The sequence below is a fragment of the Pezoporus flaviventris genome, unplaced genomic scaffold (assembly GCF_033815535.1).
Source record: "Pezoporus flaviventris isolate CSIRO_AGI_PZ_B2104156 unplaced genomic scaffold, CSIRO_AGI_Pfla_v1 ptg000002l, whole genome shotgun sequence".
NCBI classification, from domain to species: domain Eukaryota; kingdom Metazoa; phylum Chordata; class Aves; order Psittaciformes; family Psittacidae; genus Pezoporus; species Pezoporus flaviventris.
Window position 1 is genome coordinate 30188134 of NW_026892550.1, and position 12624 is coordinate 30200757.

Genomic DNA, 12624 nt, shown 5'->3' on the forward strand with positions numbered 1-12624 from the left:
CGAGATGCAGTCACAGCAGGAGGGGACGGGACAGGACAGCTGGGCGAGTTGTTGGGAAGTTTTGTTGGCGAGGGGAGGAGGTGGTTTGAGCCCCCTTGGAAAGTTTCGTCTCTGAGGCAAGGCCTCCCGGAGGCGCTGGCCGTGCATGCTCCTCGTGCTGCGGGGGCCGGCGGAAGGGGCTGCGGAGCGGCGCCCGCCCCCCTTGCCCCCGCCTGCCCAGGGTGCCGGGCCCTGGTGGCTGCCGGGCGTCGCGGGCCCAGGCGCCCGGCTGCCCCCCCCTTTCCTCCGCTTGTGGCTGGCGGCAGCCGGCGGGGCTGGAGTGTTGGCTACGCTCTCCCGAGAGCCGGCAGGTTGCTCCTGAGCTGCGTCGAGGAAGAGGGGTGGCGGTGATTTTTCCCCTCCGGAGGCAAGGTGTTTCGGATGCGGTTGACGTGCCGTTGCAAGCTTAATTCCTTGTTAAACCGGCAGGGGCGATTCGCGGTGAGAAAGTATGTTGGGGTGACTTTCTTCCTTTGTCTGCACTTTAACTTCGTGTCCCTTGTTGCGTTCCTCGCCGCTTTCCTCCAAAAGGTGAGAGGCAGTGTCCGCCTTCGGCTCCGGCTCTCCGGGAGATCCCGGCTGGGCGCATCTGCCGGTTCCCGTGTTTGCTTGCTTTCTCTCTCTTCACGGTAGTTGAAAGAAAACAAAGCTTTGTTTGAAAGGTGCGCTTTTCAACCTCCTGGTGTCAGTGAGCGGCGGTGTGTCTTACTGCTAATCTTCCCACCGTTGTAAACTTGCTTTTTTTTTTTTTTCGGGGGGGGGGGGGTGGGGGAAGGGGAAACGCATTAATAACTTAAAAAATGCTGCCTTCTAGAGTCAGGTTTTCTTGAGCTTTAAACACTTGCATGCAAGTTGTTCATAAGCAGTTGAATGGGAAATATTGCCCGTATTTTTTTACCACCTCTGCTTTCTGTGGAAGAAAAGAATGCTGTGTAGATGCGTATTTCCTATTTACTTGTCAAACTGTTGAAATATTCAGCTGTTTAGTGAGTAAAACGCTTTGCTTGAGCGCTGAAAGCTATTTGTTTTTTTGAGTTTATTCTCTGTGGGACTCTAAAGTTTCATTTTTAGACGTCTGGAAGGTGAGCTTTAGCAGTCGTCCCAGTAGTAGGATAATCTCCTGGGTTTTATAATTTAGTATGTGAAAGAACTTTTCATGTCTAAGTTATCACTGATACGAGTGCAAGTAGGCCAATACAGAATTCTCTTAAACCCTCAAATATTTAATTGGGGGGGGGGGTGTGTATTGTTTTTGTTTTTAAGTTTAAAGCTGAGTTCAAGCTCAGTGAAACTACTACTTTTGTCTTGACAAACTTTAAAGTGCTATGCCAAATTTCAGTCAAATGCTTTCCTAACAAAGATTGAAGGTCTGCTTTTCTTTGCACAACTGTTGAGTTCAGTATGAGATACACTAGTAAGTAACTGCCATACAGATAAATAGTAGTTCTCTGTGTGAAACTGTTTCACTGTGGATTCAGAATCTTTGCATGCATGTTGAGTACAGTGGCTGCATTTTTGCTCTTAACAGCAAAGGTCTCGAAAGCATAAATCAAACGTATCCATGAGATTAATGCATAATGTGGAGAATACAAGCATAAAATTTACTAGGCTTTAGTCACAAGTTGAAACTGTTAGGTTAATATCTATGGCAATGTACAATTTTGTTTGATAACTTACCAGCTTTACTGAAGTAATGTTGTGGTACACTTTCATCATGTGTTAATGTTCTAAATGCCAAAATAGTTGGATGTACTCCCTCCCTCACAGGAAAGAAAATGACACTGTTGAGGTTTTTGTTTGGAAACTTTAGCATCCTGAAACAGCTATATCTGTTGTTTTTTTTTTTTTCCCAGTCAGACTGCATAAATAATTGCTTTTCAATAACTGAGAGAGTATGTGTAACTACAGTTAGTACAGCCTACAAAGCCCCATGATCTCTCATAGCCTTCTACAATAGGAACCCTGGTATGACAGTTTAGTTACCGCAATAATAACTCTTCATGGTACATTTGTGTCAAATGGCATCAATAGTGTATGCTGATCAAAACTGACTTTTACAGTAAATAGGTGATGTTTTGATTGGTGGAGGCATTTTAGTCTTGCAAACTTAACATTACAAGTCAAAGAAGCTGGTGCCCGTATGGGGTGAAACCCCCAGTACATTTATTAAAGATTTCAGTAGACAAGCAATGTAGAAACAGCATTAAAGAACCTCTTTCAATGCTCAAAATAGTCTGATATGTCCCTAGAGCAGTGTAACAGGCCATGATCACAGAGTCTTATTCTGCTAATGTAAATGATGTAGCTTATCTTATGTGTAGAAAAGGGATAGCAGTGGGACTAAAACTCATCGCAGCTTGGGCCATGTGGCCTGATATAGGTTCTTTTTCTACCTCTGATTTCTGGGAGAGTAAATTTGCTCTCTTTTGATATATTGTGTAGAAGATAAGCTTGTTTGGCTGGGTTTTGTTGTTGTCTTGTTTGGCATTGAGATTGCTATGTACTAAATTGTCTATGCTTGAAAATTTCAAGTCTCAAACTTTGAAGCCTAGGCACTCTAAATGTACTACTAAGAGAGACAGTCTTTTACATTACTGCTATCTTATCCAGGTCATCTTCATTTGTAAATTACCAGATTGAGGTCTGATAGCTCCAAAATTTTGCTTTGTAAACTTTGAATGTCACGATAGTTCTTATTTCTAAGTTCTGTTAGGTTTTCCCCCCATATACAAATTATGTTAATGTGTTCATAATTTTGTTAATATTGTAACAAAGTAGTAAAACTGTCTTGTGTATTCCAGAACTTAATATGCATATAAATAAAAATTTCCAGGGTATGCATATAAATAAAAATTATCTGAATAATAATTTCCAGATAAGAAATCAAAGTTTACTTTAAAGGAGTTTTTCAGAGTAAATGTGGTGTGCACTGCTTGTAAACCTAGGGCTGTGATGTTTTGCTAAGCAAACAGTTGCCTTGTGTGTTAAATGGATGCAGAAAATCCTAAACTGGTCCTATTCCAAAGATAATAAAAAATTTAGGAGTTCGAAGTGTAGCCTTTGACTAAAACGTTTCTGAAATTTTGAGTCATTCTGGCTCACTATAATGAGCTGAGTTTATATCTAACACATTCTCACTTTATCTTAAAACTTTCATACTTTCCCTTAGTAGTTAACTGTCTTTACTACTGGCATTGTGTAATACTTCAGCTATAGTATGTTGACTCTTGGGTAATCTTGGGTCAACTTTTTTTTTTATTTTTTGTTTCCAGTAGCTCTGTAAATTATGACAGAATGGAAAAAGTATTGATGGGACAAGGAGTAATGGGTTTAAACTTAAACAGGGGAAGTTCAGGTTAGATATAAGGAAGAAGTTCTTTACTGTGAAGGTGGTGAGGCCCTGGAACAAGTTGCCCAAAGGCATGGTAGATGCCACATCCCTGGTAGTGTTCAAGGCCAGGTTGGACAGCGCCTTGGGTGACATGGTCTGGTGTGAGACATTCCTGCCCATGGCAGGGGGGATGGAATTAGATGATCTGAAGATCCTTTCCAACCCTAACTATTCTATGATTCTGTGAAATTACTAACTTGCTTTTGTCTAACATGGTTAACTCTTAAACTCTTGACTGTGATTCAGCAAACCTTAGAAGTTGCTGCTTGGTTCTCTTACTGGCAGTTGCATCAGCATGTGTAATAGGCTGCCCATTGCCAGTTCTGAGCAGGCTCCACATGAAGTAATTACACAAGAGCAGCAAAAAGTGCTTAAGGTATTATGGCACAGAAAAATATTTACAGTAATAGCAAAACCTACCTGTGTCCAACTTTGAATTTTAATGAGAAGTTTGGATATCTTAACACAGTCTAATGCCTCATAGTATGGTGTGCATTGTGTCTAACAGGCCTGAGGAGCAGATGATAAAAGATATGGTGAGGTACAGTGTTTTATGTAATAGACTATCTCAGACAGCCTGTTGCCTAAGGTAAGTGTAGACAGTGAGTTATGTGGTGCCATAAATCAGAGCTGGAACTGGGTTTTGGACTTCAGCATAAGTAAAAAAGAAAAAAAATGAATAGTTCTAGTATAACTGAGGGGGAAAAGAGGAAAAGATCTGATGAGATAAGTATTATATCTGATCATTAAGTAGGTTTTTGGTTGTTTTTTTTTTTAATAGCTTTCAAAATTCCAGCACGATGGAATAAAAGAACCTGTTTCTATTGAATAATTTTAAAAAGATGCAATAATTTCTTAATGTGACTTTTATGACAGTCTAATGGCATCTGAAATTGTTTGGAGTTTTGGAAGTATTGATATCTATTATAGGTTTAGGTTGTTTTTTTTTTTGCTGTGTTTTTTGTTTTGTTTTGCTGGGGGCAAGGCTTGTTTGGTTTGTTGTTTGGTGGTTCGTTGTGTTTTGTGGGTTTGTTTTTTTGGTTGTGTTTTTCGTTTTTAATGAAAATGTTCATTTACTTGGCAGTATGTTAGGGGGTTGAAGCCCTGGAGACCCATGTGTCTGCTTATTCCCAGGACAAATCATAGCCTGGGAAGAAGAGTACATAGGGAAGGAATGATACTGTTGACTCATTGAAATGGCAGCTGTTCCAACCTCAAACTGGTTTGCCTTACCAGCCTTTCCTTCATTCAGCATTAAAACCTTGTCAGCTGTGGTTCCAGCTAGTGACTTACTTTTAAAAGCTCATACACTTTTCATTGTTTGCTTGTTCATTTTTATTGTTTGCTGTGGTTATAGCTTTAATCGTGTAGCTTCATTGCTAGATTTGGAAGGCATACATGCTTGCTTTTTTTTTTTTTTCCTTCCAAAAGTGTACTAGCTAAGTTTTCATTACTGCTTTTCAGTATTCCTGTAGCTTATGTGCTCATGAGTCTTAAATTCTTCTTACAATTATTTACTTACTAATGCCTGTGACTGAATTCCTTCTTCTGAGTTTTTTTGGAGTAAACTGTTGACAGAGTAGATTAATTTGCTCTAATGCTTTGTAGTGGGCAGAAGCATGGAATTTCAGGCAGTGCAATCTTTCATGTATCTACCTGAGTTGATAGGAATTAGGGCAGAAAAAATAACTATAAGAGAAAATGCGAGTGGAAGAAGGAGACCTCATAATGTGATACCTTCTGAGTTTTGATGAACAGAACTAGTGTGAGGACAGACACTGAGGAGATGCTGATAGCCAAAGAGTGAGTACAGACTAGGGCTAAAATGTGGGAGAAAAAGTCAGGAAGAATTAGAGAAGAGTGCAGTTAGGAATTAGTATGAGCTGTGTAACGGACTGGCCAGGAAAAAGATGCTAAAGGAGAGGGAAAAATATTTAGGATAAACAGGGAAAACTGGAAGGAAAGAACGGACAGTACTTAATTGAAGCAGTCAAGTCAAAGCTAGATATCTTTCTGCTTGTTGGAAAGAAAGAAACTTTTCCACTAAGATTTTGTTGAAAGCTTGGTCTTATTAAGGAAGCATTCTGAAGCCTCAGTTTGTTGTCCTGTGAGATTTTGGGGAGTAAAGACTGTTTACTATAAACTCAGATGAGGAAGGTGGTCCCAAAGGTCTTGTTCGTGAAGTTTCTGCCTTTCTTCCTACTGCAGTCTTGTCTGGATTTAGGCACTGGAAATGACATACTGACTTTTTCAAATGGGAAAGCCAGTGAGGGTGTGTTTTGTGTCTGTCTTGATGTTCCAGGCTCCTACCCTGTCATTTCAGGAGTGTTTGAGAAACATCTTAATAGTTCCTCCAGTTAATTTGATGGATCCCTGTTCTCATAGCTCTTGATGCTAATTTGTTTCAGATCTGTTCTGAGAGGGAAATAAAAGAAATATAACTGATTTTTTATTGGTTTCATAAATTAATGATGTTTGATATAAATTTTTTTTTGTGATATGCATTATTCTTTTAAGGGTACTCATTTGGAGAGGGTACAATACATACAGAATTAGTCTTTGTTTATGATTTTTATAATTATTAGAACAGGTGCTCATAGGATGCTTTTAAAAGTTTATTGTAATTTGAAACAAACCTCTACAGTTTACTTCCACATTATTTGATATCAGTCATTTTACAGTAGAAGTGAAACAAGGGAGAAGAATTTTTATCAGAAGACAATGTCACATAGGAAGTAGAAGACTGGGGTGAACTTTCACTGCTCCAGATAAGTTCAGATCTAGTTTGCTTGCTTATAGCAGACAGCACTGGCATATTCGAATATGTTACTTGGGAATTGTTAATTTGAAGTTAACTTTGTATATTCTCCTTGTGTCATGGTAGTAGCTCCTAGACTTTTGGTCTTGTGAATTCTTCACATTTTCTGGGAATTTTATCTGCTTTTACTGTAAATCGTGTTGAAACTTTGTGCAAAAATGGATATAACCTAGAGGTGTAACTTGTAGTTTTCTTTCAACATGAATTCTAAACATCAGGGTTATTTGAGAATATTTGAACGGTCATAAAAGTCTTGACACGTTTCTGTCTTGTTGCAGGGTTTCTTTGTAATTGCTGCCATGGGAAGATACTTGACTATGCTGTTGCTGCTGATGCTGCTGGTGCAGCATTTTGGAAACTGTGAAGGAAATCAAAGGCTACGTCATGCTTCACCAATGCAGTTTACACAAGTAGAGTACAATGCCACTGTGTATGAGAATTCTGCAGCCAAGACTTATGTTGGGCATCCGGAGAAAATGGGCATTTACATTACAAATCCATTATGGGACCTAAGATACAAAATTATTTCTGGTGACAGTGAGAACTTGTTCAAAGCTGAAGAATACGTTCTTGGCAACTTTTGCTTTTTGAGAATACGGACCAAGGGAGGAAACACAGCTATCCTTAACAGAGAGGTAAAAGACCATTACACGCTGACTGTTAAGGCAGTTGAAAAAAACACAAATGTTGAAACACGCACGAAGGTCAGGATACAGGTACTGGATACAAATGACTTGCGCCCTTTGTTTTCTCCAACATCTTACAGTGTTTCTTTGCCTGAAAACACAGCAGTAAGGACCAGTATTGCAAGAGTCAGTGCAACAGATGCAGATATAGGAACAAATGGAGAGTTTTACTATAGCTTTAAAGAAAGAACAGATTTGTTTGCTATACATCCAACTAGTGGAGTGGTAGTTCTAACTGGTAGACTTGACTACTTAGACACTAAGCATTATGAGATGGAAATTCTTGCAGTGGACCGTGGGCTGAAGCTGTATGGTAGCAGTGGCATAAGTAGTATGGCAAAACTCACTGTTTATGTAGAGCAAGCAAATGAATATGCCCCCATTATCACAGCTGTTACGTTAACTCCATCGGAATCGGACAAAAACCCAACTTACGCAATTGTAACTATAGAGGACAATGATCAGGGTTCTAATGGGGAAATAGCATCATTAAGTATTGTTGCGGGTGATCCACTTCAACAGTTCAAAACAGTGAGGTCTGTTCCAGGAGGTAAAGAATACAGAATAAAAGCTATTGGTCACATCGACTGGGAGAGCCACCCTTTTGGATACAACCTTACCCTTCAAGCTAAAGATAAAGGAAATCCCCCGCAGTTTTCTTCTGTAAAAGTTGTTCACGTAACATCACCACAGTTCAAGTCTGGTCCTGTCAGATTTGAAAAAGAGATATACAGAGCTGAAATAAGTGAATTTGCCCCTCCAAATACACCTGTGATAATGGTGAAAGCTCTGCCTAGTTACCCACACTTAACATATATTTTTAAAAATACACCGGGCAAAATAAAATTCAATTTAAATGCTCACACTGGTCTTATTACCACTTCAGAACCCATAAAAGCACAATATGCATCCCATTTTGAACTTGAAGTTGCAACAAGTGACAGAAGAGCGTCTGCAAAAGTATTAATTAAGATACTAGGCATGAACAGCAATCCTCCTGAATTTACTCAGACATCCTATAAAGCTTCTTTCGATGAGAATGTGCCAGTAGGTACAAGTGTCATGAGAGTCAGTGCAAAAGACCCTGATGAAGGGGAAAATGGTTATGTGACCTACAGCATTGCAAACCTAAATCCTTTGCCATTTGTGATGAACCATTTCAGTGGGGTTATTAGTACCTCAGAAGACTTGGATTATGAATTGATGCCAAGGGTTTACAATTTGAGGATTCGAGCTTCCGATTGGGGTGTACCATATCGTCGAGAAGTCGAAGTTCCTGTTACTGTTATTTTAAATAACCTGAATGACAATATACCTCTATTTGAGAAAATAAATTGTGAGGGAACAATCCCCAGGGATCTTGGTGTTGGAGAGCAAATAACAACTGTATCTGCTATTGATGCTGATGAGCTCCAGTTGGTGAGATACCAAATTGAATCTGGAAATGAACTGGATTTATTTAGCCTAAATCCAAATTCTGGAGTACTTTCACTCAAACAGTCATTAATAGATGGCCTGGGTGCTAAAATATCTTTTCACAGTTTGAGAATTACAGCCACAGATGGAGAAAACTTTGCAAAACCTTTGTATATCAACATAACTGTAGCTACTACTCGCAAACCTGTCAACTTGCAATGTGAAGAAACTGGTGTTGCCAAAATGCTTGCAGAGAAACTCTTACAAGCAAATAAATTGCACAGTCGTGGAGAAGTTGAGGATGTTTTCTTTGACACTCACTCTGTGAATCTTCATGCACCTCAATTTAAAAGTACTCTCCCCACTAGCATTGAGATAAGAGAAGACCAACCTGTGGGTTCCAGCATAATGCTTATGAATGCTACTGATCTTGATACTGGCTTCAATGGAAAGCTAGTGTATGTTATTTCTGGAGGTAATGAAGATAGTAGTTTTATTGTTGATATGGAAAGAGGAGTGCTGAAAATTTTATCCCCCCTTGACCGAGAAGTAAAAGATAAATATACTCTAAATATTACTGTCTATGATCTTGGAATACCACAGAAGTCTGCGTGGCACCTTTTAGATATAAAAATTTTGGATGCTAATGACAACCCACCGGAATTCCTGCAGGACAGCTATTTTATTGAAGTGAGTGAAAACCAAGAGCCAAACAGTGAAATAATTCAAATTGAAGCTACTGATAAAGATTTGGGGGTTAATGGAGAAGTGAAATATTCTCTTCTTACAGATACAGACAAGTTTACTATTAATGCTGTGACAGGAATTGTGAAAGTTGTAGGGATTTTGGATCGTGAAGAACAGCATGTCTATTTTTTGAAAATAGAGGCTAGGGACCAACCTACCGAAGAACCTCAATTATTTTCAACAGTTATCTTGAAAGTGTCTGTAGAAGATGTTAATGACAATCCTCCTAAGTTTATTCCTTCAAATTATCATGTGAGAATTCGAGAAGATCTTCCTGAGGGAACTGTTATTACATGGCTAGAAGCCTATGATCCTGATTTAGGCCAGTCAAGTCAAATACGATACAGTCTTTTGGACAGTGGAGATGGCACCTTTGATGTTGACAAGCTAAGTGGAGCAATACGTATTGTAGAAAGACTGGATTATGAAAAGAAACAATTTTATAACTTGACTGTGCGGGCAAAGGACAAAGGAAAACCCATTTCATTGTCTTCTACGTGTTACATTGAGGTCGAGATAGTTGATGTGAATGAAAACTTGCACACTCCACGGTTCTCTATATTTGCAGATAAAGGCTTTATAAAAGAAGATGCCCCTGTTGGCTCCTCAGTAATGACAGTATCTGCTTATGATGAAGATGCAGGACGAGATGGGGAGATTAGATATTCCATCAGAGATGGATCTGGTATAGGAGTTTTTCGAATAGATGAAGAAAAAGGTAAGGTGGCTTTTTGTTGTTTTTATATTCTAAATCAAATCACAAGCCAGCAGAAAGATGAGAGAAGCAGCATTGTCACAGTTGACATGGATGTTCTTGTTAGGACAGAAAGACTTCACCAATAAAGTGTATAGTTTTGTCTACCAGTTTAGTGAAATATTATATGTATATGTTTGATAAGTAGTTTTCCTCTGTTGTCCTCATTTCTATCCAGCCTACCTAAAACCAGGTAGATTTTAGATTTTCTTAGATTTTAAAATATATGCCACCTGTCAAAAATAAGAATACTGTTGATATAAAATGAAGGTCTGCCTTATGTGAAAACTGTTGCCTTTGGGGCAGTGAGGCTAAAGCAACAAACTGCTTTCTGAAGGGATTTTCATGCTTTTTAATCTTAAGTGACTTCTCTTGCTTTATTTGCAGGAGATATGCATGAGTGTGGTACTGCCATACGTGTTGGGTTTGGTAGTTATCTTTCAGAGTTGTTGTAGTTGCCCATCAGTGAGGTAGTAAGTGGTGCCTCCTTCATGAAAAGACCTCTGGTAAAGCATAAATGCAACCTTTAGAAAAAGCTCATATAAATGAAGTATATTGAACTGCTGACATATTTCATTAATAATGCATAAATTGACAAGCAACTGTGAGAATTATTCCAGTGTCATGTATTCAAAAGTAGCACAGTTATGGTTTCAATAAAATTCTAGTGCTGACTTCTAACACTTTGGATGGGTATCTGTGTCGCTACTCATTTATGTATGTCTCTGATAGAGCGTTAATACTGTGCTGCTACGTAAGTGTCTTAAAATAAATTGAGGAGGAATCTTGTGGAAAATCTGTCTGTGGGTTGCATGTAGGTAAATTATGACACATTGATTGTCTTACAGAAAAATAACCTTGAAACTGAGAATAGAAAAAATGTCAATCATGTCTGACTAATTCAGTAGCCATCCTGTGTGTTCTGTGTGCTTCTCACAATTGTGGATGTGGGCAATTACAGTCTCACAAAATCACTTTACTCTTTAAGGTTTAAGTGAACAAAGTGTTACTGGCAGTATTTTTTCTTCTAGAATGTCAGTTGTTAAATTATGTAGTTTGTGGCTAAGGAACCAAATCTAGACCTTGAAATGTATCATTGCTTCTCTTAGCTTTGCTTTTAACAAAGCACAGAGTTAAGACTGTGGAACACACTTTCTAAAAATGGAGAATTACATACTCTTCAAGACTTGGTAGTTTCACTTTTAGGTTTTTGGTATGTATGAGACTATTCATGTGTTGTTATGCCTTTCTTTTCACATAAGTACATTTACTGTGCATAATTGTACATATATATAGTGTCTAGTTGTATTACAGAATGAGTTTGCGATTTATTGTCCAAATGATAGATAACAGTAATGAGAATGGAAAAAAGTGAAGCAGTATTTTTATTTTGACATCAGTGTATACACGTGTACCTGTTTGTGTGGATGTGGGCAGGTACATGTATTTTTGTGATGTTACCATTGTGGCAGAGTTAGCTCTCTGCATGTTTTGGCTCTTCATTCTTTTGGCACAAGGCTGGTTTGCTTTACTGAAGAACTGGTGTGAGTTTAAGTTCCTTTTAACTGTCAGGTTTACAAAACTGGGGCAAAACCAGTTTAATAATCTGGGCTAGGACAGTGGCTCTGTATTTTCAAGTTGGGGAAAGGCATGGTCTGTATTCATATCTGGTGTGTAGTGTTGGCAGTTCTTAAGGGATGAAAGTAGAGGGACTTGATCAGAGGAGAGTGGTTTTACTTTTTAATCTTAGTGAACAAATTCCACTTAAGACCCTGGCTTGCAGAAGGATGTGTTTATGTGTTTGGTAGGTGGGGTGTTTTTCTGTCAAATGTTGATCTAAAGGAACAGGGAAAGAACATGGAGTATCTACAAGCTTGACAATATAGCTGAAATTTTGTCTTGACTCTTCCTCCCCTCCCCCCCCCCCCCCCCTTTCCCCCTGGAACCCATTAGAATTGTTACAGATGGCACCCTGTATACTGTGGTGTCTGTATTTGAAGGTTTTTCAAAATGGACTAGCTTTAACACAGGGAGGAGTCTTTTAATTAGCCAAGAATTTGTGGAAGAGCTTGATAAAGAGCTCTTCTGACTTTACTCTTGATGTACATGTATCTCCCTGCTGGCTTTGAAAGCATCATACTATACTTTCAGTTTAAAGATAGATGAACTGGATTTAGGAGGTTACTTGGAGTCAACGCTTAACTATTCGGTGGCTAAGAGGAATCCTTTTCTGCCTGCCTTATTAGGAATCAAGGACAACAATCACATCTGCAGAAAGACTAGATGATTAATGATAGAAGCATCAAATAGCTACTTCCATGCATGGATTTTTTGCTGGCTTTCAAGTTATTTTTCCCATGTTACTTTAATTTTGCATTTCAAATGGTAGGAAATTTTATTAGTGTTTGATATTTGTACCTGTAATTATGGAATTTTCACAAGAGCATTTAATGCATCTTTGCCACTAACTCTCGAGTACTTTTTTTCTGAGACTTACCTTTGGTTTAGTTTTCATAGGTTCTGTTTTCTGCAGTCCTTTCCAACTGTTAGAAGTAAATCTATGAACATGAAGCCCTAAAGCACCCATACTCCCAAACTCAGGAGTTGCTTTGATTACTTTCTTGCCTGATTGCTCTGGTGTTTTTTAAGAAGACATAGGAAAAAAATACATAGAGGTGAATTTGGTAGTCAGTCACAGCAGAGGAGGAGCGCAAGATGATAGAAGTCTTTCAAATTGTGATAGCTTCTTGTAGGTACTGCTGTACCTTCCTCA

The 12624-nt window shown here is 38.8% G+C and overlaps 1 protein-coding gene across 7 annotated transcripts in view; it reads left to right on the forward strand.

Moving 5' to 3' along the window:
* FAT1 (FAT atypical cadherin 1) overlaps positions 1-12624 on the forward strand; it is a 108158-nt gene that overhangs the window by 2057 nt on the left and 93477 nt on the right. For all 7 annotated transcript variants that reach the window (XR_009746968.1, XM_061473751.1, XM_061473762.1 and 4 more), the window contains exon 2: positions 6527-9815. Coding sequence is in view for 6 of the 7 variants with exons in the window: in XM_061473751.1 (XP_061329735.1) it covers positions 6527-9815 (3289 nt within the window). In the remaining variant the exon portion in view is untranslated. The remainder of the gene's footprint in view (positions 1-6526; positions 9816-12624) is intronic.